This window comes from Heliconius melpomene, chromosome 18 (genome assembly GCF_056956725.1).
Source record: "Heliconius melpomene rosina isolate 202511_hmr_F chromosome 18, ASM5695672v1, whole genome shotgun sequence".
Classification (NCBI taxonomy): Eukaryota; Metazoa; Arthropoda; class Insecta; order Lepidoptera; family Nymphalidae; genus Heliconius; species Heliconius melpomene.
The window spans coordinates 12,618,218-12,646,088 of NC_140406.1; the positions used below are offsets into that span (position 1 = coordinate 12,618,218).

The 27,871-nt window shown below is 33.0% G+C and overlaps 1 protein-coding gene across 2 annotated transcripts; it reads right to left on the reverse strand.

Annotated features, from left to right (window-relative positions):
* Positions 1–262: 262 nt before the first annotated feature.
* Ptp69D (Protein tyrosine phosphatase 69D) lies at positions 263–27,869 on the reverse strand. Of its 2 annotated transcripts, XM_085201946.1 has the most exons (27): positions 27,603–27,869; positions 26,693–26,834; positions 24,145–24,416; positions 22,193–22,935; positions 21,419–21,598; positions 20,952–21,058; positions 13,920–14,064; positions 13,500–13,582; positions 13,149–13,286; positions 12,630–12,905; positions 12,263–12,384; positions 11,794–11,900; positions 10,914–11,038; positions 10,344–10,488; positions 9,958–10,143; positions 9,514–9,534; positions 8,788–8,999; positions 8,389–8,492; positions 7,791–7,933; positions 7,465–7,656; positions 6,964–7,113; positions 6,603–6,780; positions 6,225–6,340; positions 5,683–5,814; positions 5,290–5,453; positions 4,772–4,907; positions 263–4,627 (listed from the first exon to the last, which is right to left on the reverse strand). In XM_085201946.1, exons 1-27 carry the CDS (start codon positions 27,685–27,687, stop codon positions 4,556–4,558), a joined length of 4,476 nt encoding a protein of 1,491 aa, XP_085058072.1. In that variant the 5' UTR covers positions 27,688–27,869; the 3' UTR covers positions 263–4,555. The 2 variants fall into 2 exon arrangements, with proteins under 2 accessions (XP_085058072.1, XP_085058073.1); XM_085201947.1 differs by lacking the exon at positions 9,514–9,534.
* Between the last annotated feature and the right edge of the window lie 2 nt (positions 27,870–27,871).

Consider the following 27,871-nt stretch of genomic DNA (forward strand, 5'->3'; position numbering starts at 1 on the left):
CGTTGACGCTGTATCAAGGAATACAGTTCCCTCCGTCCCTAGTGTCCAACATCCTTTAAGACAACTTTCTGTATAATTCTGGAGGCATTGCGTGTTGGAAATTTAATATTTCAATTCTTCCAGTGGGAATAAAACCCATAAACATCGAGTAGCACGCTTGTAACCCCTTCGCCACGACTGACCTCATGTACTTCTATGATTGCCGCATATTAGAAAAGACCAAGCCAGGGTGATGGTTTATAAGAAATAAAAATCAAAACCATTTCTAAATATTGGTATATTTTCAAAAATATCGTATTACATGACCTGCATTATCTATTTACAAAAATAAAAAAAAAACAATAAAATTAATATTTCTAGTTCCATAACTGCAAGTTCGTTGGATATATATATATAAAAAGTTAAATAAAGCACAACATTTTTGGGGCTCGCCAAGTACACACTTATAACTTATATTTACATAATAAGCATGTAAGCGCTTCACTGGATACATCACGTATAAAAAAAACATAATATATAATTTACTTAATTTTGAATTCTTAAGTTTACAATTTTGAAAATTCTTCCATAAGGTGATGCCAAATTTGAAATGAAAGGGAATCGTATGAAAAATATAATGAGTTTTGTTTACAAAGAGTAGGCGCGGGCAAAAGACTAGAAATATCTTTAAATACGAAGCGCATATAAAAGACATAAGCGATATGAGCATTATTTATGTTACTCCAGAATAGAGTTCGTCCAAAAAATATGTTGTTTATATATACTTTCTGAGAATAATGAATAGCCAAATGAACCCGCTAGCTTCCTATAGAATCCTATGTAACCTAACATTTAGCTACGTAGGTAGAGGGAATTTAATTTCCAAGACATTGGGCAGACCTCAACGTCGCGCTTCGTCTTCTTACCAGAGCGAGAAAATAAAATAATTCATTCCCCCAAAAAAGAATTGCTGCGCCACGTCATCTTCGCGAATATTCAAATACTTTGACGAATGATTTTGTGCATATCTAGTGTACACCAGCACAACCATACTTCACAAAGGAGTACTAATCAGAAAGTAGTTATTAGAAACAAATCGCAGACACCATATTATCAGGATTTATCTAAACTTATGTACTATTTATATAAAAAATTGTAATTTCCTACAGTTTATTATAAAAGCTAACACACATCAGTCGCTCCGGGGGCGTGCGCGGGTTTCCGCTAATACTAAATTATATTGAACACAATAAAATAGAGATCCTCCGTCCGTCAGAACAAAAATTAATACTTTAGAGCCATTTTTAAAGGAACCACTTTCATTACTTTTTTTTTAATAATATCGTTATTATATATCGCTATGCAATTTTCACAATTTAATATGAAATTTAATCTTTTTTTATTTGATATGCTTAATTGCTTAGCCTTGATTATTTTAAATTTAAATACAGACAGATAAAAAAAAAAGAAATGTCATGGCAATATATAACAACTATAATAATTTACAAAAATCGAGCCTCTGATGGGAAGTCGCACGCATGCCCCATAATAAAATACAACTTACGGACAACCTCCTTACAATACCTCTTATAATCGACGATTTAGTTACATTGGACGTATATATAAAAAATATCATCATAATAAGAAAATTGGTAAACAAAATAAATATAAATGGTGTAAAAAACGTGACCAAAAACGTCGATTATAGCTCATTTTACGTGTAATTGTGATGTTAAATATTTATATAACCATTTTTTCAATATAGATTAATATTGACAAAATCTAAAATCTTGTAACTGAAAATTATTATAATTAAAACTATAAATATTTAAGATGTAATGTGATGTTAAATATTAGTAACATTTAACTTTTAAGATTGTATTGTTGTATTTAACTCATATGTTGAGATGTTTCATTAATTAAAAAAATATTTAATTCAATTTGTATCAACGAAATGTAAAGACGAAACGTTAAATATTTCAGTTCCTTTAATTCAATACAACATTTTTTTCGAAAACTTCTTAACAATTGTACCAACATCACAATTGCACAGACGGACATATTTAGAACATTGTAACAATATAAATAAAAAAAATATATATTCGTTACCATTTCTAAATACGTCGTTCCGAACACTTTCTAGCAAATTGTATAGTTAGCATACAAAATCTAATATAACTTATTCTACCTAATACGATACAGTCGTAACGCCAGAAGCTGGCGCAAACAAACATACAAACAAATTGTAAGTGAAATAAGTAAATGTATCGAAAAATTTTACGGGTCAGTGCATAATGATAAGAACTTTGTATACTGACGATAATGTATTTGTATAAATTTAATAATAATGTATTTCTTTTTTATATATTGCTTTTTTTAACTTCGCGCTGCATACTGCGTATAGTAGTGCTAAGATACGTCGTTCTCCACGCATCACCCAATTTTCGAAACAGTGTATTAAGTGAAGAAATGTAAATAATTGATTTACTCGAGTAGGTATATAAGGTATCGAACCTACACACATAACCTTTACAGTCTATGTGCCGCTGTACAACGACGGCATCAGTTACTTAATTTGACATTTTATTAAGATAAATAAACTATAATTTTTGATAACTAAACTATAGTGCAATAATAATCAGGCTCAGCGTGTATAAAGGGCACAAAATATAACTGTAAGTAAGCAGTTATGGGTTCGATTACCAAACGGGGAAATGAAATATTTTCATTTTCTCGATCTGGTAGCAAGACAAAATGTACCGTTGAGTTCCGCCACTCAATGTCTCGAAAATGGGACGGAAAATGAATAGCCAACTGGCCTATGTGGGATACAGCGTGAAGCAAAAAAACACTATCGCCAGTATGCACAGTTAACGTATATTTGGTTACTTTCGATACCCTATATTTTTATGAGATGGAATATTTACAGGGCGAAAAAAAAATCCATATTATTTTTTTTATTAACATACATTATGCACAAACCTCTATCTACTTTGTGCTCGTTTGGGGTAGAAATTTGGCCCTTGATACTTGGGTAGGTTTTTAGAAAACCCAATTTTAAAAATATACATTGAGCCATTACCATTATTAGTTTTAGCGTAACTGCCAATTATCAGAATTTAGACCTTTTTAACTTTGTCGGATATCTGTCTGTTTTTTATTAAATACTTTCAAATAATTTAATCAAATTTTTATCAATATTAAAAAAAATACATATAGCTCAAAAAATATATTTGGTTTGTTCCGCTAAAACAGTGGCAATGACTTCATATTTCGTTTAACAAAAAGAACAAAATGCGTCTATGGCGTGCCATAGAAAAAAATAAATACGTAAATATAACTCAGTTACGCGACTCTCCTCTTTGGACATATATTTTATTTGGTATACACACCAAAAATAAAAAAGTTAAACAAACTGCTTAAGTCATACATTTCACTTTGGACATAATATAAACTTAAATGTCAGATCTATTATGTAACTAAACTTTACATAAGTGTTGATTAAAATATTTTAGAATAGTCAAATGTATGGCAACTTAATAATTGTATAGCGATATCTATATATTTATAAAGATTACAAAAAATTATTTACCTAAAAACGTGGAAAATGTCAGGAAAATTAATATGTATATTTATAGCATACTAAATTAATCTACCTAAGCTATTGTCAACTATTTCGAGAAACTTTAGCTTTATCGATTTTAAAATAGTACGTATTGTATATTATAATTTATAAACACTTTAATGTAATATATTATTTTTATATATTCTCCAATAAATAATTTAATTTAATAATATTTTGAAACGAGAAAAAAAATCTTCATAAACATATAACATTAATGTACTTAGTAAATTTTTAGTACTTTACTTCGCTATTTATCTCATTTATATTTTTAATAAGCTATTATAATATACAATACGACTCAGGGTTCTCTGTAAATTACGTCACACGTTTAACAGCAAGAGGTCGATGAAGTGTGAAGCTGTGTGACACAGAAGGTGTTAATTTCGTAATATCATATTATTTTCTTATAGGAAAATAATTATATACACATATAATTTTGAAACTGATGTTTCAAATTAATTATTTCAAAGGTTTTAGCGAAATATGTGACGTCACACTAGGTGGGATTTCACAAGTGTGACCAGCTGTAACAAGACATCAATATCATCGACGTGTGACATAATTTATGCTTGACCTCTTACATAATGCATATACTGTGAGGAAAATGTTCTAAGCTACACTTGATTCGGCAACACTTACGAATATGACTTCAATATCTTAAAAAATTTTCATTTCAATGCTAGAATTCTATGTGTGATAAAAATTGTCTATTTTATATTGTTGTTTATGATCAAAATGGTGTTTGGTAGAAAAATCTAAGAAACTGTCTGTACAAGCTTTTTAAACGTCTTAAACGTAAAACAATAATACAAAGTGATTTTGAACTGTCAGATTTCTCTTTGTCTCCAAGAGCTTCACACATCTCGTAAAAAATGTCACGTCAATACGTTACGTGGGTATAAATTAAAGAAAAATAGTTAAAAATTTACAGTCAGCTTATTAATATATGGTTTAACTGTCCTCCAATAGGTTGTGTAGTTCAGCATAGTTCAGTATGGCACGATGAAGGAATTCGTATTGCAACTGAAAAAAATATATGAAAAAATCATTTATGGTATCAACTAAATTATGTAATGTAATGTAATGTAATGTTGTTATTGAATTGCTCATAATATTCCCACAATACATGTGAGGTTTTTAAAATTACATCGATAAAGATATACGCACAAAGGTGTCGATTGTGTGCGCGCGCTGAGAGCGAACTTTGCGCGCGACGCACGCCACGTCCACGCGTCGCTCTACGCGCAGCTGCCAGATGAGAATGCACAGCGCCACGAAAAGAGAAGACCGTTCAGTTCCGTATCTAGAATGAGAAAACAAATTTAGTTTACAGGTTCAAAAAATAGAGATAGGAAAGGGCGGATAGTAGAGAAAGGATTTACTTATCTAGGTTCCCCCTGCCTATCCTGCTATATGTGGGATATAGCGTGAAATTGGTTTTGTATAATTTTGGGTTGCTTGTAAGCCATATAACTTACTACACCTATAAAAGCATTATCTCCTACACACAAAATAATCCTTCAAAATTCAAAATCAAATAAAAATAACTTACAACACAGTCGTGACTGCCCTGAAGTTAGGCTTTCTAAACTTTTACGCATTGTTAACTAAAGTAAGAAAAGGTAAGAAAAATCTACGCAATAATATCTAAAATGAAATCTACGCAGCATATCTATCTAGCTTACTGGCAGTGCACGAGCAGCGGGGAGCGCGCGGGGTCATCGGCCGCGTCCAGGGCTGCCGCGATCTCGGCCAGTTCGGCCAGCCCACGCGTCACCTCGGGCACGTGGCCTGCCGCCGTGGGCCAGCCCTGGTACTGAAGGTGGCGCACGCATATGCAGTCTCCGCTCTGGACATTAATGTATACAATTTTAGCTATTAGATAGTAAACTATAGTGTTAGATATTACATATTACATATTGTGTATAATATGCAAAAAAATATGCATGATTGATGAAGATGAATTATATGTATATACACAATACACAAAGTAATATAAACTGAAATGATGCAAATAACATAAATAATGATAGATAAGTAATAAATTTATATATGACAAATATTTATATAACACATACCTTATTATTAATAACTCTAAATTGACGCCTTGTGTAGTACGGACACGACTCGCTCTCTTCATACTCGACGGAGATGTGCTCGTACTGCACGGTGCCGTCGTCCCAGTACCGAGGACACTTGGTTTCACCCAACTAAGAACAATATTAAGTATTTTGTTAAAGAAACTTTGTTCTCCAATTTCATTATATGTATATGTTACCGGAAATCTGTATAGTTCAGGTATTATATATAATACCTCGACAATTTATAGAATACCTGGGACAAAATGAATTAGTATTTAGTAATATAATTACATCATATGTCGTATTGCATGAGATAGCAAAAACTTAATTTTTTATAAAAAAAATTCTTCACTCTGGTAACAAGATAAAATGCGGAGTTTTGAGTTGCATCACTTGAAACGGGAATGAATATCGGGAGGAACACTATTTGTCGCTTTACTATTGCTATATAAAAAGTAGTGAAGCCTGTATGAAGTTATACTCAAATAAATATATTATTTGAGTATAATATATACATAAGTTTAGAATAATTAACTCACCTCACTTAACATGACTATAGTAGTAACATTGTGTTCAGAGACCATCCGCCAGAAGTCCATAATAGTACTGGGTAGGGGATCTTGTGTGATAATGAACCCTTCTGTGTTGTCGTAAGCTGTAAAACAATATTATCATTATATAAACAATATTTTAAATTGAAAAAATCAAATCAATTAATATTCACTTTATATTTTTAAACTCTTAAATTAAATACCTCATATTGTTAAACCTAACAATTTAATTATATTTACAAAGCAATTTAATGAAATAGGTCAGCACAAAAGCGACGATTGTGGCACAAAGGCGAACTGTGTATATCTGAATTTATTGGTAGTGCCCCAAGTTACAATAAAAAAAAACAAGCCCATCTACACTACCTTCCACGAAGCTGGCGTTAATATAAGTGGAGTAGTCGCGCGCAGGCAGCGGCGCGAGTATGACGCGGTTGCGATCGTAGGGCAGGCAGTCGGCGTTGCGGTGGCGCGCGCGCAGCTCGTCCGCACCGCCCGCCGCGCACGACTTGGCCGGCTCCGGAATCGGGGGGTCCATCATTTTCTGAAGTAAGGGCTAACTACTTAAGATTCCACGCACAGATTGAGAAACTCGTGAACTTCTGAACTCGACCTAAGTGTAGCTTAGTCTTAAATCAGAATTGTTTTTGTATCTACTACACTATCCCCAGCCAAAACTACAATGTTTTTATGACGCTTGCGTCCAAAAATTTAAAAAATATCATACCTCAAATTCATGCTCCATCAAGCATTTATCAGCTCCCTCGGGTGTATTGCGAAGTCTATCTATAGAACTCTTTAATCTCGAAGCAGGTATCTCAGTGTCGCCGTAGTGCGCGAACTCGACGAGCGCGCGGTATACGAATACGTATTGTTTCTGTAGAGAGGGTAATTAAATCAACTATTTATTTTATTCATAGAATATATTTTTAAAAATGTATTAATAGCAAAAGGTAGTCAAAGAAAGACATGTTGTTATCCTCTTTCCGCTTATTTAGCGTTATGATGAAAACCAACCAGACAATTGTACTAGAGTACTAGACTAACGAAATGAGAATAATATATTAACAACACAGTGGGGTACAACCGCATTATATATGGCATTCATTGGCGTAAACAAACGCCGCGCTCATATTAAGAAAATGAAAATATTATTTAACTTCTTAAAAAAAAATACAATTAAATTACCATACCTAAATAATTAATGAAGCTTTTTTTAACAACATACCAAGGATTGCACAAGGAAGTTCCTCTGCCGCCTCAACTCGGCCACAGTGTTAAATACGGCAGCGTGTCCAGTGGCACGCAGCTGTTCCAGTAGACAGTCGAGTGCTACCAGCGTGCCAGTGCGTCCCACGCCGGCTGAGCAATGTACCACTACTGGACGACCCACCATGCTGGACCATGCTTCGTTTACTCTCTGTATCAAAATATATTAAATATAAAAATACACTTAGAAATAATGTTACAAAGTCTGACTGTTAAAAATAAGTAGTAAGAGTAATTTAATAATAACTTTTTACGTATTTAATAATTAGAAATCATACAACCAACCTTTATAAACTTAAGTATAGAATGAGGATGTTCGGGAGCCGCGAAGTCCTTCCACATGAGGAAATGATACTGGCGGACGAGGCGCGTCTCCCCTTTAGTCTCTCGGGGGGAGGTTGGGGCACTCGAGTCACTGATGCCGCAGTCTGTGTTTTGAAATAATAACATTACATTTTAATTGAAGTCAATAATAATCAACCTGGAAAACGCTGCATTGCCTCCACTCAATACGCAATGCCTCGAAAATTCGGCGGAAAGTGGGGAACGGAGTGTCTTAACATTAGGTTCCCCCTGCCTACCTTGCTATATGCGGGGTATAGCATGAAAATGGAAAACTATTACCATTGACTTAATTTTCAACAAAAATTGTCTTCTCTTTTTAATAATAAGTAAAAATGAAAAAAAAAGCTTCACGCTGTATCCTGCACTCAGCAAGGTAGACAGAGGGAACTTAGTGTTAAGACACTACGTTAAGTCGTTTCCTACTTTACATCCTTTATAAGTTTAAACTAACAATATAATAAATAGTTAATTTAAAAGCACTCTTAAAGAAGCACATTTGAATTATGTTATTGTAAACAACCAATTAAAAATACATCACCTCCATTTCGTTTGGCGATTCCATTGTTTTCAACAATGGGCTGTCCATCAGCATTGAGTGGTTGCTTCGTTATTTTGAGTTCTCTAACTATGTAGTCGGAATACCTGTGCAAAAAGCAGGTCTTTAAAAGTTGTTTTTATATTATAAATATATTTTTAATAATTTAGATACTGTGAGGCCGAAGGATTCTGTGGCCTGGTGGCACAAGGCAGGCAAAAAACACTCGCGAGAATGAAAAATTTAATATTTTAATTATCTGGTAACAAAGCAAAGCGTGGCGTTGAGTTCCGCCACTCAACACCTGACCAGAAAGTAGAAAATGACGTGCCTTGTCTAATTCCTTCATTCCTACTCTATTACAAAAAATCATATATCTTAAAAAAAACACAAAACACCAACCGTTTCTCAGAAACATGATGCACCGTAACACTTCCAAACGCCTTCGCCCCCCTCACATCATCAGGCCAGTACTTGCTGCACTTCACCTTAGAGTACTCCTCTAGGTTGGTCAGCATTACGATCAGCTCCAACTTGTGCTCCCATATCATACGCCAGAAGTCGTTCACTGTTGTGTCCGTAGGTCCTTGGGCGCATATGAAGATTTTACGTTCCTGGTGAAATTACATGCAATTATGTGACAATCATTACGCTACGTTAAAATAATATGAAAACATATTGGGACACCCAGTTTTAAATGTCACATTTTGTATCTTACTACTTTATGATTTCTTGTTATAAAAATAAATGCTGATTCTTGAAAAATAATAAATGATTTATAGTTAATATAAGAATAATGAAGGGGAATAAAAAATAAAAAGTATAAAATTAAAGGGGTTAAAGTTGCATTATCAATGGCAAATCCTCCTCAAATTACATTTATTAATATATTTCCTAAGTATGGAATAATTAGGAATAACTGTAGCCAAATCAATTTCTAATGCAGCAAGTTAGCCTTTATTTTTTTGTTCTTTTCACTTATGTCCACATTTTAGTGATATGTTGGTATTTTAAATCAAAATTGTTAACATTCAGTTAAAATGTTTTTCATTATAAGCACTTCTACAAGTTATAAAATATTTTTATAGAAGAAAACTGAAATATAAGGAAATAAGCGGCATGCAATACCTGGTTAATCTCCGAAGGGTCCTTAGTAAGCCGACAGGACAGACAAACATACAAATATGGGTTAGACAAACAAAGGGTAATAGGTGGTACATATTATGAATATATTGCAAAATTATATAAAGAACAAATTTTGATTTAAAATATTTAAAAAAATATATTATTGGTTATTGCTTCACACCTGTACCAGTTTATTATGTAACTCTTAAGACCAGGTTAAGCCTAAAACAAACATCTTACTCTTGCCCTATTATACAGTCACACATGGATAGCCCATCAACATAAAAAATAAATCTCATACAAATATAGTTAGTATATATATATATATATATATATATATATATATATATATATATATATATATATATATTAACTTTGCTTGTTTATACTAAAAAAAAATATATTGCTATATTTGCTTCTATATGATTCAAATACAAACCAACATACCTTATATCCCCTTACAAAATTAGCATTAATATAATCAGATCCGTTAATTCCATCTATTTGTGATAGCGTAACACGTGTTTGGTCATATGCTTTGATATCTGGATATCTATTTTTAGGTTGATTCTCTCTAGCTTCTGAGGCGTGAGTAGTCCGGTCGGGATAGCATTCTGGTAACATCTGTAACAACTGTTTAGGAATTTTTGTTAATTAGATTTTGTTTCTTAAATTAAACTAGTCATTAAGGTTAAAATTGTATTCAAATTACAAGTAAATTTTAATTGTAGTTAAAATTTTTATACGTTTTCTCAATAAGTATTTTTCTTTCCCTAGTGAGAACACTTTAAAAATGTTAAAAAGTATATGAATAAATAAAATCACAAATTCACCTCAAACTCCTTCTGGAAGCCATAATCTGAGTCGGCTTGTCTCTCTGAGTAAGCCGCTGCTAGGTCCTCCTTGGCTATGGGAGGCATGTCGGGTGGCGTTGTAGTTAACAATTGCTGCCTACCACCGAATTGGTCCACGAAACATCTATGAATTTGAAAAATATATGTTTCTAATGTTTCATTATACATGCTCACATATGAAAAGTTGATGATTTTGGAAGAGACATGGCGTTCGTTGCTCCATTCTCTCTGGTTACCTAGTAAGGGTCTGTAAAGGCAACACTTAATGGACAGACAAATAACACGTATTCTCTCGCCAGTGGCTCTTGTTGTAATGACGTGGTGGCGACGAGATTGCGTTTGCCCGTTAATACTTGTCAATGCATGTGTAAATGTATAGATAGAGCGAATGTATGGAGAATGAGTTTATATACGCATACAATTGAGAGATAATATAAAGCGTTAAGCTAAAAAAACTAAAAACTATTATTTCATCCCTTCACTGTATAACACTAGCTTCTGCATTTCTACCATGCTACAGATCGAAGCTAAATTTTAAAAAAATATTACCTAAAAACAGCCTGTAACGGGTTCCTATCCAGATGGTGGTGGTGATGTTTGCGTGAGCGGCGCGTCTGTCGCACGCACACTATGATTGCACCTACTAGTACTAACGCTGCCATTATACAAGTTGCCTGGAGAGGAAAAACATATTACAATAGTAAATTCAACGAGTGAGGTCCATGAAATAAGGTTTTCCGAACTTTTGCGAATTGTTCACTCACAAGAAACATCCTAAAACCAAATCTGTGCAGCCATCTGTTCATAGCTAACTTCAGGGCGGTGATGGCTTGTAGACCGTGCTGTATATTAGTAATCAAATTGTTCTTAGCTACAGACTGATATTTAGAAAAAAACCTACGAAAATTTTAACGAAGCAGGACTCTAACCCGCACCTCTCAGATACCGTTCAAGGCTACCGTCAGAGTCTCACTAAGTTAAAATTTTGACTTGGTTTTCTAAATATTTATTTTCTTTAGTGTGACACTTAAAAAAATATGTAAAAAAAACTAGAGCCTCGTTAAGTCGAAAGTTCAAATATTATTGTACCATAAAAAGTAGTACGCTTGACGACTCATGGGCACTTTAAAAAAAATATAAAACGTAAAAAAAAACTTCACACAACTCGTCGACTTTACTCTATTTGTTCTATATTCTAATCAGTTATTGTATTTTGGCCAACTTCCCTTAATTTAGTGTATTTTTTATTAAAATCGGTGCTGCAAAATAATTGTTTTAATGAATTGGCTGAAATTTTACAATATATGGATATTGTCTTTAAAAAGATAATATTACTAGAACACAAAAGGAATTTAGATCAGTAAATAAATAGTTGTGTACTTCTAGCGAAGCCGCGAGAGGGTTGCTAGTATAAAATAAGCATAATTACCAATAAAGCAATTTCCAAAATACTAGTAGGCTGCGTCGATACAGGCGGGATGGCCATCAAAACATTTAAATATTCACTGTATAACGGCTCATCGCTTTCTGATCCAGCTGAAAATTACAATAAATTATTTTATCTCATTGACCTTTATTTATTTAAAATTTAGGTTAACATACCTAAATTTAAATATCAGAAAAAATGAAGTTCTTCACCAAATAAGACTGAACAGAAAAAAATCACATTTTCTAGCTTTAAGCTGTATAATTACATTTTAGGGTAAAAACAAGGAAAAAAATAATGTAGAAATTGGAATACATGGCCCTCAATTCTACGGTTTCTATATCTGGACTACTTGAGCGTGTAACTACATGCTATATGGAGGAGTATGAAATGCTTTTAAAATTAATGTATGGAAAATACATTCAATTTATAGAATACATATTATGCACATACTACTTTACTTATTACTTACATATCAATTCAACAAATACAGTGTAATTGGCAGTCGGCTCAAGCTCCCCATCTTTTACATGAATATCTTCTTTGCCTTCTTCCTCTTGCTTGTCCATCATTATTGGGTTGTTCATATAAGATCTTCAATTAGGAAAAAATAATATGATCATAGAATGTTCAGACAGATATATCAAAGCAGGTGTGCTACAAGAAAGTGTTAGTTCAACCCTCACTTCGGCGGAAAAGTGAAAAGTCTTAACACTAGGCTCCCAGGTTTCAACAGTTTGAAGCTGAAAAAAAATTATCCCTCTGGTAGACAAACTGCGGCGTTGAGTTCCGCCATAGTAGCAAATTTCCAAAAATCGAAAAAGAAAGAACAATCATACCCATCATCCATATACGATCTCTTCTCTCGCACATCATCATCAGGCTCCATAGTGGTGTAAACATCATCAAACAATAAGAAATCATCTTTTGTGGTGGGACTCATAGTGGTGGGTGGTGGAGTGGTGGTCACTGGTATTTTAGGGGGTGGAGGTTCAAATGCCCGTCTTGGTTTTTTGAAGCATCGCTTGCAACTGGCAGAATTCAGTACTGGATCATCTTTTTCGTAGAATGAACGCCCATCACCTATTATGATTTCGGAATCGGGGAATTTGTCGCTGCAAATTAAAAAAATTGAATTTTATATTTGACTAGTTTAATATGCCAGTCATCTGACAGATCCTAATTCCTAGGTCTGGTGATAAGACAAATTGCATGGTCTGCCATTCAAAACGAAATGTCTTAAACATCGGTGGTGAGTGGAGAACGGAGTGTATTAACACTAGATTCCCCTGCCTACTCTGTTTCCAATATGCGGGATACAGGGTGAAGATAAGAAAGATATTCAATAAAATACTTACTTAGAAAACACATCAGTAACATAAGCTCCCAGCATCGGTTGTACTCCGTGTGCGTCTTCATAGTTAATAATACTAATATCTTTAGGCTGCGGTAGATTACGCCAGTCGGTGTTGGGCAGAAGGCGCACCATGTATAATCTGTGAAAATAATCGTTAAATAAGTCATATGGTCAATTTTTGAGTTATTCTCAGCAAGCCCCTTTCATTTAACACCAATATGACGGTATGATGATGATGATTGAAATAACTTGGTCTGCCATCCTGGGAGTTCCGCGATGTTCTAACATCTGATCTATCTATTATATAAAGATAAAATTAATATTTATCTAATATAAATATTTGATTTAATACCTGTAACAACATATAGGTCCATTTCGTTCCGACACTCGCTGCAAGCTTATACTGAATACATATCTATTTTCACTTTCGAGAACCTGAAATAATTTAATAGAATTAATACTCATGGTTTTTTTTAAAAAAAAGAATACAACGTAAATCCGGTATTAGTATAACGATTTTTATTATTTCAACATCCAAGGTTGATTTAAATCAAGTAGTATTATTAAAAACTGTTTTTTAGGCTTTAACAATTACTTGTATTGAGTAGTAAAGCTTTCATCAACTTCATTTTTGTCAAAATTAAATATAAACACTTCTAGGTCGACCCAGTTGTGGGTTCGATTAAAAATTGTTTAAGATAATTTACGTGCAAATATATTTTTATATTATCATAGTTTATTATGTGATTATACTACACTTATAAGTACACACCTTCTTCCACCTCAGCCGGGGCGGCGAGTCGGGCGGAGCGGGCGCGGTTGCGCAGTGGCGCACCTCCTCGTCGCCGCGCCGCCGCGAGCGTGTCATGGCGCGCAGGCGCACCGTGTAGTTCATGTACGGCTGGAGATCTTCGAACCTGGGGTAATATAAAATTTCAAATTAAGCTTATTATAAATCGACAACAACTTTATAAATTATCAGGGGTACTAATAAAACAACGTGCTTTTTCTTCCGTGTCTCGGAACGAACAGGGAACGTTTATTGAAGTAATTTGTAGATGTCATATGGTGCCACAGATAATTATTTTTATATAAATTAACACCCCCACTATATAAAAATAATACAAGTAATTTAATTTTATATTAAACCTATAGCTTTTACAAAAATGTTATGCTTATTTGAACTTAAACTCTTTGTAAACAAATCAGCTGGCATATCAGCTGTACATAGGTACTTTACATGTACTAACTTTTGAGCAATAATATCTTTACAAAAATGAAATCTTATATCTATATGCTTAGATCTATTATGGAAAACAGGATTCAATAACAATTTATGTGCACTTTGGTTATCATTGTAAAGAATAATAGTATATAAACTGTCAGTAATTTCACATTGCAAGTTTTGTATGTAAATAGCTTCTTTACAACTTTCTGATATCCCTATATACTCTGCCTCTGTACTAGAGAGTGCAACAACCTTCTGTTTTCTACTTTCCCAAGATATTGCAGCACCTGATAATTGAAATACATAACCTGTATATGACCTTCTACCAATAATATCACTCCCCCAATCAGCATCAACATAACCAATTATTTCAGAATTAAGTTTTGAATCATACTTTAAAACATAATGTTTTGTTTTCTTTAAATATCTTAAAATCCTTTTAGAATGTTGCCAATGTTCTTTAGTATAACAAGTATTAAATTGACTCATATAACTCACTGAAAATGATATATCAGGTCGAGTTAAAACGGACAAATACATTAAACTACCTATCAGGCATTGATACGGTATACTAGTATCACACTTATTACCTATACTAAGATTCAGTTTACATTCCATTGGTGTATTTGATGTGTGACAATTCAACATATTAAATTTACCTAACAACTGGTCTATATAACCTTCTTGGTCTAATGTTACATAATTTTTATTACACATTACTCGCATACCCAAACAATGTCTTATAGTACCTAGGTCTTTAATTTGGAAATTGTTTCTTAAAGAATTTTTTAAGTTTATTGTTTCATTACATTCATTAGAAAATATGAAGAAATCATCTACATATAAAGCAATTACAGTTACACACTTCTTGTTTCTCTTAATAAATAAACAAGGTTCATATTTAGATTTTACATAACCAATGTTACACAAACACTCGTCAACCTTCTTATACCACATTCTTGAAGATTGTTTTAACCCATAAATGGCCTTTTTTAACTTTAAGACTTTACCATCATTTAAATCACTAAAACAATCTGGTTTTTGCATATAAATATCTTCTTCAAGATGTCCATTTAAAAAAGCTGTTCTTACATCTAAGTGTGTTGTTTTAAAATCTAATTTTACAGTTAAAGCAAATAATAATCTTAAGGTGGAATATCTAACCACTGGAGAGAATGTTTCATTGTAGTCCACACCAGGTCTCTGAGTGAAACCTTTTGCCACTAAGCGTGCACGATATAGAACTGTACCATTCACATCACATTTTTTCTTTAAAACCCATTTACACTGCACCACACAACCACTATTTGGAGCATCGACCAACTCCCAAGCCTGATTCTCTTCGAAACATTGAAGTTCTTCTTTTAATGCTTTTTGCCAATACTCTTTTTCATTACCAGTCAATGCCTCTTGCAATGTTAAGTCTCCAACTTCCTGAAGATAGACACTTTGTTGACTACTGAAACCAAATCTATCAGGTTGTTTTCTGTTTCTAACTTCCCTTCTAGTTATCACAGGTTCTTGTAAACTTTCTTCTACATCTTCATACTCACTGGGTGTATACTCAGAATCAGAGTAATTTGTAGATTTCTCATGGGATGTGAGAGAATCATTTTCTTTCATATCCCCCACTGAAGATGGCTTGTCTATATCATTTATATTTTCCTTTTCTGTCACTGCTATGGTAGTGTTTTCTTTCTCGACAACTATCACATCTCGATTAGTTGTTATGACCCTTTTAATTGGATCATACACTCTATAGCCTTTGCTTACATCAGAATACCCTACTAGAATACCTTTTGTAGCTTTTTTATCCCACTTTCGTCTCCTTTCTTTAGTTATGTGTACCATTACCATACTGCCAAAAACTCTCAAATGACTTATATCTGGCTTGACACTATGCCATAATTCATATGGTGTTTTTCCTTGCAATGTGGATAAACCTGTGCGATTGTGCAAATATACTGCTGTGTTTGTAGCTTCAGCCCAGAATGTCTTGCTTAACTGTGCATCAAAAAGCATGCACCTTGCTTTCTCGACTAAAGTTCTGTTCATACGCTCACATAGTCCATTTTGTTCAGGTGTGTATGGACATGTGGTTTGATGCAGTATTCCCATTTTCTTTAAGTAATCATTAAACTCAGCATTGCAAAATTCTCTTCCATTGTCACTTCTAATAATTCTTATATTTTTATTTGTCTGATTTTCAACGAACACTTTATATTCTTTAAAACATTTCAAGGCGTCACTCTTGTTTTTTAGAAAATAAATAGCTGTCATTCTGCTAAAATCATCAATAAATAAAATGAAGTATTTAGAACCTCCAATAGAATCGCACTCCATAGGACCACATATGTCTGTATGAATGATGTTCAATACTTCTGTACTTCTCTTACCAATATGAGTAAAAGGTAGTCTATTTTGTTTACCTTCACAGCACACAGTACACGTAGACTTTGTAATGTCAACTATCTCTTTTAAGTTTAATCCATCAACTGTATTTTTCATTTTATTCAAACATTCACTGTTTATATGTCCCAGCCTACGATGCCAGAGCTCACCAGATATGATCGCTGCTGCAGATATATTTTCTTCAAGTTGTAGCTTGTAAACTCCATTTTTTAATAATGCTTTAGCCACCAGCGTACCTTTCTGATTATATATTTCACAGGCATTAGTAGTAAATACAACATTATTCCCTTTGTGAATTAATTGACTAACCGAAAGTAAGTTAGTTGTCAATTCCGGTACACAAAACACATCTTTTATGTCCACATCAAAACTGCAATCATTAACTATGGTAGAAATCTCTATATCGCCGGAACATGTGATTGGCACTTTTGTTTTGTCGGCTACTATAATGGTCTGACCTTCCTTTTTATAAGAAATATTTTTCAGCCATTGTTTATTTGGCGTCAAGTGCACACTGGCTCCAGAATCAACATACCAATCTTGATTGTTGAAGTTTCCGCTTAGAAAGATCGCACTGAACGCATTTGTTTGTTTACGTTCATTTTCTTTGTTATTCGACACTCTAACCGTACACTGTGACTTATAATGACCTATTTGTTTGCATCGATAACATTTAATTTCTTTCTTAGCTTTTGTTGTCAATGTCATTCCATGTTGACCGCCATGATTGCCGCCATTTCTATTTACCATAGACTTCCTTGTCGTCAATGAATGCTGCCAACCTTTATTACTAATAGCCAAAGCGCCATTCGATTCATCGTTCATTCCATTCGTTCCGTTTCCGGTTTCCATGTCAAGTAACTTACCTTTAATGGCGTCTGTTGTTATCTGAATACCGGAATGTTCGATGGCCATTATCATGGGGGCATATTTTTCAGGTAGCCCTGCCAATAGCAACGAACCAATCCACTCGTCGTTTAACTGAAATCCTGTATTACACAACTTTTGCCCTGTTTCTATTATTTGTGTCACATATGCAATCATAGAACCACAATTTTGCAATCTAATAGAAATTAAATTTCGTAGTAAGCTAATTCTTCTCGTAAATCCGGAATCATCAAATAAAGCCTTTAGTTTGTCCCATAATTCCTTTGTAGTAGAAACATTTCTAATATGCACATATAATGAAGAATCAATCGTAAGAATTAGTTTCGCTCTAGTTTTTTCATCATCCTGGGCAAACAATCCCACATCTTCCTTTGGTTTGATGTAAACTAAATAAATTTGATGCCTAATCTTGCTAATCTAAATATCCTACTGCGAAATTTATTATCACACAAATAACTTGATAACTTTTTAACACTTTCGCGATACTTAGCAATAAAAAAACTTTAAAGAGCCTGGGCTGGAGTCTGGGCCCATAACCTAATAAAACAACGTGCTTTTTCTTCCGTGTCTCGGAACGAACAGGGAACTAGACATGGGCGTTACGTAGCGTCACTAGTTTCAGAAACTGCTTACAAGCCAAATCACGGCATAACTAGTTTCGGGCTGTCGTCGAAACTAGTGATTGTGATGATTCGGAGCTACGCGGTGATTGTGAGCTACGCGGTTATTCGAAACTACTTACATGTTGCGTTGTGGTTATGTGTCTGTACACATAGCCATTATTTCACATACGTAGTTTCATGAGAGTAAGCAGTAACCACTAATCAAGTTACATCGACACTAGCACAGTTGTATCTCGCTCTATTATAGTACGTACCGCAACAAAAAAAGAGACGAGAATAGGCGAATTTGATTGAAAAGCTACAAACATCGTACTTTTTTGTATTATACACCCAATGAAACGAAAAAGCGATTCTAAACTGTAAACGCAGAAGTTAAACTATATTATTTATAGTTTTATGAAAATTCCAAGAAAAAACCATATTATTTTTATTAGCTTCATTGACACTTATGTAGTTGCATCTTGCTCTATTTTAGTACGTTCCGCAAGAAAAAAAGAGACGACAGTAGTTTAATATGTATGCATTAATGCAGTTTGATCGATTATTATTTTATATCGATAATTAAAAAATAAATTCTGCTTCGACACCAGAGCGAAGAAATAAAAATATAAATGTAAATAAATATTTAATTTCCTCGATTGGGGCTCGAACCCGCAACCGTCGCGTTACAGCCACGCCCTTGTGCCGCTGCGCCACGACGGTGGACTTTAACCAATTCCGAGTTTTTTTTGTTTAGCGTGACGTAGCTTTCCTAATGTTTATTATTTATTAAAAGAGGTTCGGTTACAATGGCTTGCGACGTTCACTTCACACTTGTATATCTTAAGCACATTGGGATTTTTTATGCGATCTACTAAGACTTTTAAGAATTCCGAGAAACGAGGTTCGCTACAAAAAATTGAGGCCTAAACCCATCACTTCATAGAACTTTGAATGTTGATAATAAATTAGCGCAAAAATCTGAATTTGATGTTTTTAATGATGTTTTTAATGTTTGTATAAAGCTCAACAGAAAAAATATTTTATATACGTAATAAAGAACCCATAACTGAGCTTACAATTTTTATAACTTTTTTTAAGATCTTAATTTTTGTTTTGTATTTTGTTATTTTTTTTTGTTTTATGTTTAGCTATATAGCAATAGTACAGGCTGCTAAAATTAATTACTTTTTAAATGTTTTTAATTTTAAGTCTTTTAAATTTTTATTGTATACTTTATTTTAATTATGCAAACAAAAATTCTGAAATGGTCAGCGAATAAAGGCTTTATTTATTTATTATTTATTTATATTCAGTAGTAAAATTTTAAAATTTAATTTTAATTTAAATACTATATAAATAAATCAACTTCACGCTGTTTCCCACACACAGCAGGGTAGGCAGAGGGAACCTAGTGTAACACTCTGTTACACTAGGTTCCCCACTTTCTGCCGAATTCCGGAGGCATTGCTTGTTGAGTGGCAGAACTCAACTCCGCGCTTTACCTCGACACCAGAGCGAAGAAATGAAAATATTAATTTAAATAAATATTTCATCTCCTCGAGTGGGGATTGAACCCATAACCATCTGGTTTTTACCTCAAGTTTGGTCTCAAGTTTCATCCAATTTTAAACCATAATATTTTGCTATTACGTGTCAGTTTCGCGTTTATGTTTTATTTTTTGTATTTTTAAATTTCTTTTTCCATTCTGTAAGTGTAAAATTACTCTTTTTGAATGTATTTTGTGTGTAAATTTTTTGTTTTCACTTAATTTGGAATTTTAATTTCACTCCGTAATGAAATCAAAATCAAAAAATCAAATCAAATATATTTATTCAAATCAACTTAAATGTTACAAATATTATTAAATCGTTATATAGTTTTTTCGCTGATCGTTTTTTAATAATATATCAAATATTATTAAAAAACGATCAGCGAAAAAAGTATATAATTCTATATATTAAAAATATATAATATAATAAAGTGTATATAAAAAAATATATAAAAATAATTGTATATAAAATAAATTAATAAATAATTACATTTTAGTAGCAAGATATTGTAATTTAACCTAAAACGTTTTCAATCATAACTATAAAAGTAATCGTATTAAACTTCCAACTGCTTATGAAGCATTTGTAACTAGTTACAGAAATAACTAGTTTCTGAAACTAGCTACGCGTAACCCCGAAACTAGTGATCACCGGTTATGCTTAAAAGACGTTACGGCCCATGTCTACAGGGAACGTTTATTGAAGTAATTTGTAGATGTCATATGGTGCCACAGATAATTATTTTTATATAAATTAACAGGTACCCTCGGATACCTGTGCAAAATTTTAGATACTTATATAGTGATACCCCCGCTCATACCGCATCTCTATCCCGCAGTTTCTCGCTGTATTTCGCATATAGCAGGGTAGGCAGATGGACGCAAGTGTTAAGACAATTCATTTCTCGCTTTCCGCAAAATCCTCAAGACATTGCGTTTTGATTGGCGGAATATAAAGCCGCTCTTTGTGTGGTTACCAGAGTGAGGAAATGAAAACATTAAATAATAATATATTAAATTCAAATTCAAAATATTCTTTATTCAAATATACTTATTATAAGCACTTTTGAATCTAGAAACTATTACTTAAACATGTACATACATTTACATTAAAAGCATACCTCACACTTCTAGAATCATTTGTTTTAAATTTAGCGAGTGGTCCTCTTATATCATCCTTGAAGTCTCCATACTGATCTCTGTATGTTGAATTTCCTGTTAATTCCATCTGAAAATATTGCAATTGTAATATTGAAGAATTTGATTAAGTGAAATAATTAAAAAAAATAACATAATAAGCATTTAAATATTGTCAATTATATTCCAACTAGAACATATGCTTACATCTTACCTCATATAGCAGGATAGGCAGAGGGAATATAGTGTTATGACGCTACGTTTTCTGTTTATTTGGATAATTTTCCAAACATTACATATTGAGTAGCGAAACTCAAGTCTTTTCCTTGTTAGTAGAGCAAAGAAATGAAAATATGAAATAATTATTTTCCTCCTGTGGTAATCGAACCCACAACCATCGCATCTACAATCCACTCGTCAACATCTACTACTAATTTATAAATCAACTTACAGTATACCCCTTGATCTCAGCATTCGGTTTGACGGGGGGTTGCCAAGTCATGTTGATCCAACTGCTGGCGCAGTGTATAGTGACGTTGCTCGGTCTGCCCGGAGTACCGTCTAGAGTAGCGGCTTCCATTTCCGAAGACCAGTTACCGCAGCGTTTTGTGAAATCGGAACATGCGCATACCTGCAAATGAATTAAAATTATTATTATTAGGCCGTCGTGGCGCAGTGGCACAAGGGTGTGTCTGTAACGTGAAGGTTCTGGAACTCGAGGAAGTGAAACATTTACGTTTTTATTTTATTTTCCATTTCTTCGCTCTGGTGTCGAGGCAAAGCGCGACGTCGAATTCTGCCACTCAACAAGCAAAGCCTCCAGAATTCGGCAGAAAGTCGGGAACGGAGTGACTTAACACGAGGTTCCTTCTGCCTACCCTGCTGTGTGCGGGATAGAGCGAGAAACTGATTTGATTTGATTATTTAAAAAAAGGTTTTTTTTAGCTTTATAAATGTTAGTGTTGAAATAATGGATGTGCTTAATTATTTATATTGATGATATAATATAATTAAAAGTTCTTATTCCAATTAAAACATAACATTATTATACATTTTTTTTTAAATAGTAATAAATGTTAATGACAAATTTCATATCAGAAACAAAATATGTCACGTAGTAAAATTACTGCTTATAAAATATTGAAAAAATTACACATATTGATAAATATAAAAATATTCGACTTTAAAAGAAAGCTTTTTTTATAATATATAGAAGTATGCTTACCCTAAACAAGTAATTACTATGAGGCTCCAGATTATCAAACATGTAAGGCAAATTCCTGTTATCCCTGGAATGATACGCTCTCCTTGGCGCCACTTCATCTTTTTTCCTAGCTTCTAGAAGATAATAATGTATGAGTTCCGCTATATCTTCTGGGGGAGGCGCCCAACCTATTGTTACCGAAGTTGCTGAAAACCCATTAATCGATATGTTCGGTACAAATATAGGATCCTTGTCCAAAGTCCTGACTGTCGATTCGTAGATATGGGGCTTACTTGGTCCATAAATGGTAGCTACTTCCAATTTCAATTGATACTTCGTCGACTTTTCTAGACCTTCCATTACGAACGAAATATTTTTTGTGCCAATTTTCTCTCGTGTGTAGAGACTAAAATCGTTCGAGGGTAGTCGACGATACATCAAACTGTATGATTTTATAGGAGAGTTGTACGAGCGTATTGTCCAATTTAGGAACAGTTGCGACGCGCTGATTGGAATAACCGTATCTATTACGACTTGAGGCGAAGCGAAGACTATCACATTTACTTCTCCCGTTATATTCTTTGAAGACACGGAATCCCATATTTCGCATATATAGGTGCCATTGTCCTCTGGACTCCGAATGTGAAGGTCGAAGTCGCTTTGAATGCGTTTCAAATCGATTCTTTTTGCGGGTTTTACAGTTAAATCGATAATGTCATCGTCCTTGCCTTTTTTCCACCATCTGATTTCACTCGGCTTGTATACTGTGATGGTAAAAAATGTATTAGCGTCTCCATTACAAAAAGTTAATTGAAGTATGGGGAAAGTATCAAATAAAAAGTAAGTATATTTAACTATTTATAATGATATCTCAAACTCGGATGCAGTGACGGTTTATTAGCATGTATTAAGATGATAAGTACAGTACATTAAAGGACTAAGGTTCGTATTTTGCATATTGTGTGTGATATTTCGTGTTAAAGTATAATAAATTATATTTTATTAAAAGATTAAATCAAAGTGTTAAGAATAAAATAAATTTATGTTTAATTGTCTGATACCGACGTCAATATCAAAACATTATATGTCAAAATGTAATATTGCATCTTAATTTGATAATCGACAGATAAGAAAAATTCAAATATTTTTTTTAAATATTTTTTTTTATTTCATTTGCATTTAATTCGCGTTTAATGGATTGAGAACGTATATAACTGGAATTTTTCAATACAGAACAATTAGAGTAAGTACCGCATAAAGCATTACGTATTCATTTATACTTAGTAATGAATTCTATAACAATAATTTATCCTCATATACAAATTATAAATTTCAATAATACATTATATACATTTTCAGGTTTTAAATTAATTAATTAATGAGTAATTGTCGCAGAAAGTAGCAATAATTTTACTCAAAATATATGTATAGTCTCTTTAAGCTTTACGCTCTTAGCAGCGTAGCGTGTGAGTATATTACATATTTCACTTCCTCGCATGGGAATCGAAAAAATATTTTATTTTCTGCCTTAAAAATATTTTATTAAATTAATATAAAAACGTAATACATGAAAATATGTGAAAGTACGACTAATTATGATACGATATTTGCGTCATAAAACAAAAGATAGTATCAGAAACGTAAATTAATATGTAACTGGCATTAAACATTAACAACTATAAATATTTATACCACGAGCAGCCGTTTTGTTGTAAAGTCCAAATGAGCATTTTAGTGTCTATTCTATATAATAAATAGATATAAGGCAAAGTAAATAAATACTTATCAACTTAAAAATTAAAAAATGTAGGATGCATTGGGAAATTTGTATTTCCAATTATTACTTTTACCGACGTAAAAATAATATGAACAGTTTTTTTCGGATTTACTTGAATGCATCTTATCTTACATAATAAAAAAATATAAAATCTAATAATTATTTACATAAAAAATAAAACTATAAAAGGCCTTACTTTCAAAAACACACTGCATGGACACATTATTTTGATCTGTCACATTCTGCTTGATCGGTCCAGATGTATTATTCAGCAGTTTCGCGAGGAAGCTGTGGTCTAGCACTAGCGTCCTATCAGATCTCATCTCCGCCACCTTAGCTACACAAGTGTAGTTTCCGTCGTCAGCGGACGTGACATTTGCTATCATCAAACTGTGGAACTTGTATTTACGTCGATTTCCGTCTAAATCTTTCGTTTGTAGCAGTCGTTCCTGTGCATCTTGTTTTGCTCTATTAATTTAAAACATATTTAATTTTATTATGACAAAAAATAAATTATAAAAACCATTTAGGCCTTGAATAAATATTGTTTTTAAACAAAAGAAAACGACTTAAGTTGAGAACTTATTTAATTACACTATGGAACTTGTAAAACACGCATAATTGCTGCAATTAAAGGAATAACACACCCTACCCCTAATATGGGGTGTAATTGAGACTAGATAGCTATAAATACTTTTAAGTATATCCTTCTTCTGAGTATTAAACGACGGACGAAACACCTTAGAAGTAGTTTTACAAAACTTACACCTCGAGAACTCCTCACTTATAACGTAAAAATGTACACACATTTTTTAAGTGACCCTTCAACTGTAGACATAATAGAGCGAAATTTTATAAATATTTTACGACTTAGGCCTTTTAAAATTTAGGTGTATAATTTGAATTTAAATTGAATGATATGAATGTACTGAATCACTATTTACGTGTCGATGTTTTACTAAAAAAGGAAATTGGGTATTTTCTGTTTGAAAGATTCACAAGCAATTTCAATACGATTGGGCGTTCTTAATTAAAATATTCAATGAAGCTAGGCATTACTAAAATGTACAAAGCTGACGTTCCAATTAATAGTGCTGATACGTCGCTCAAAGGAAAGCTAACAGCTGCAAAAAAAAACAGACTCTTTTTAACTTTAAATATCCGACAGAACGTATTTTGAACGGACTTTTTAACCGAAAACAATAGGTTGGAATACAACCGGGAGAGGGTTGAATACAATCGAAAATGCAAGGGCAATTCTTAAGTGGCGGAATGTACGCGGGGATGTATGTAATCGCACCTCGTCAAATCTCTCTCAAAGGAATCTCACCTCCCCTTACCACTTCAGAACGATCTAGAAACATGAGACTAATATAGTAGGGATAGTACATACATAGTGCAAAAATTTAGGCAATCTCCCTAGCTTTATAATTACAAAGTGTGTGTTGCTGCATGAGCTTTTATTATTTATTAAAAGTTAGTTCTTTTTGAAACATAATATTACGTATTCTTTTTAAACGATTGTATTTACGTAAACTATTTAATAGCTTCACGCTGTTTCCCCCACATAGCAGGGTGGGTAGAGAGAACCTCGTGTTAAGACATTCCGTTCCGAATTAAGACCTTTCCATTTCCAATTTCCACGGTTTCACATTTCACATTTCATTCCACCGAGTGTGAATCGACCCCACAACCGTCCAAGGCGCACGTTTGTGCCTCTGTTCCACGACGGCCTTGAAAACTTCATTTAATTAGAAATGGAATAGAATTTTATATACAAATTGACTTGTTGGTACCAACAATCCTAACTTACCACTAGATTTAGATATCAATATTTTTTAAAACATAAACGCAGGCAGGCATAGAACAAATACCTATAAATAGTTTATCTAGCAACATTATAAGCACTGTTATGGATCAAAGGAGTATTTATATGCATTAAATTGTAACTTCATTAAAGTTTTGCCTTGTGATAACAAAACAATGATAGTACTGTTTGGTACACAGGACTGTCTGTAAACAGATAAGCATGTATATGACATTTTCACTAGTCACATGATCTGATAGGGGTACATCAATACATTTTAAATTATAGATGCAGTTGGATCAAAAAAAAATTAAGGCTATTCTGTATCCTGCATAAAGAAGGGTAAGCAGTTGGATCCTAATGTGTTGAGTAGTGTGGTGGCCTTACAAGGGAGAGAAAATGAAAATCATCCACTTGAGTGGGAATTGAGCCCACAACCATCGCATGTACAGTCAGACACTGTCCCATTGTGCTATGACGGCCCTCTAACTTAACATAATTTTTGTTGCTTATTCTTCAAATTCAGAATTACATAGCCATTATTATAAATTTGTAGAAAAATATTATTTTTATACTTAATATTACTAAAAATAAATTTAACTAGGGATAAATGTTTTCAATAATTAGGCCAAAGTGAAGATACTAAACATACTTTGCAAAGTGGAGGACAACAGCTAGATGCAAAGAGCTGAAGATTAAGCTCAGTGGCGTGCCATTGAAGAGGCCTATGTTCAGCAGTCGATGAAGACAGACAGGCTGATGATGATGAAAATACTAAGAAAGTGCCTAAAGCAACTCTAAGCTGTGCTTTGTCTTCTTATCAGAGCAAAGAAATGATAATAATTGATTTTCCAAAGTGGAAATAATTTTATATTAATATGCCACTTTGTCACTAAGGCTTTATATTTTTCAAAATATAATGTTTACATTAACTGACCTTTCACCAATATTAACTGGCTCATTATTATACAGCCATTCCACTGTAGCTTCAGTCGGAGATACACTGCAGCTAATATTTGTATTTTTACCAATGTCTCCTTTGATTAAAGCCAGATCCAAAATCTCAGGTACATCTTGAGCTATTTGGGAATAAGAAATTTATAGTATGGGATAAGAAATGCATAAAACAGTATTAGCTGTGGCAATTTTGTCAAACTATTTTTATTAAAATGGTATATAACTTTTCTATTTAGAACCCAATTGAAATAAAACATGTTAAGGGGAATGTTCCAAAATAATATAAATAAAATGCTTCTCAGATTAATGTGAACAAACAGACAAAAAATTATAAAATTTTTGTTTTGGAATCTATTCTTTTTTTTATGCCACCAATAACAATTTTTCTTATATATCGGAAGATAAATGTCTGTAGATGGAAATTTACAAACACAGATCTAATCTAATAAAAATACATAAACATAGTGAATTGAATGAATGTTTAAATTTAAAACATTTTATTTTATAAACAAAATAAAAAATTACAAGTGATATAAAAACGATTAATCGAAAATTATTTATAATACATATATATTATAATTATTAATGTTAATAAGGAATATATCAATCATGTATTCAGTATGTTTTATTGTAAGTAAAATTATTAATTAGTTTATTGCAACAAAACAAAATATTAAAATGATATTTCTTTTGTGAAATGATTTTAGAGTTACATATTTAATTTTTTTTTCATGTTTTCAGCAAGGTGTATAAGTATAAAAGGCCATTTATGTTTACGAGAAAGTGTGTAACGAGAATTGTACGCAGTAGTAAAGCTTTAAGTGTTGTTGATCGTAAGCAAATAAGAAGTATATTACAAGTTTAATTTATAAGAATTGTTTATTACTTACCAAAAACATTATAACACGATGCAATACACCCAAAATAAAGCGCAAGTGTTACGAAGTACTTCCTGAGCGAGAGAACCATCGTCATGGCGGAAGACGGCCTTTTACATTCAATACACAGGATTCCGTAATATGAAGCTCATTACATGATAGCTAAACCATCTTCAGTTCACTAACACACCGGTATCACTGATTATTTCTATAATTATCACAATAAAAAATTACAAAGCGGCTGACACCCAAAGCCGAACAAACAATCCCACTAAACAGTG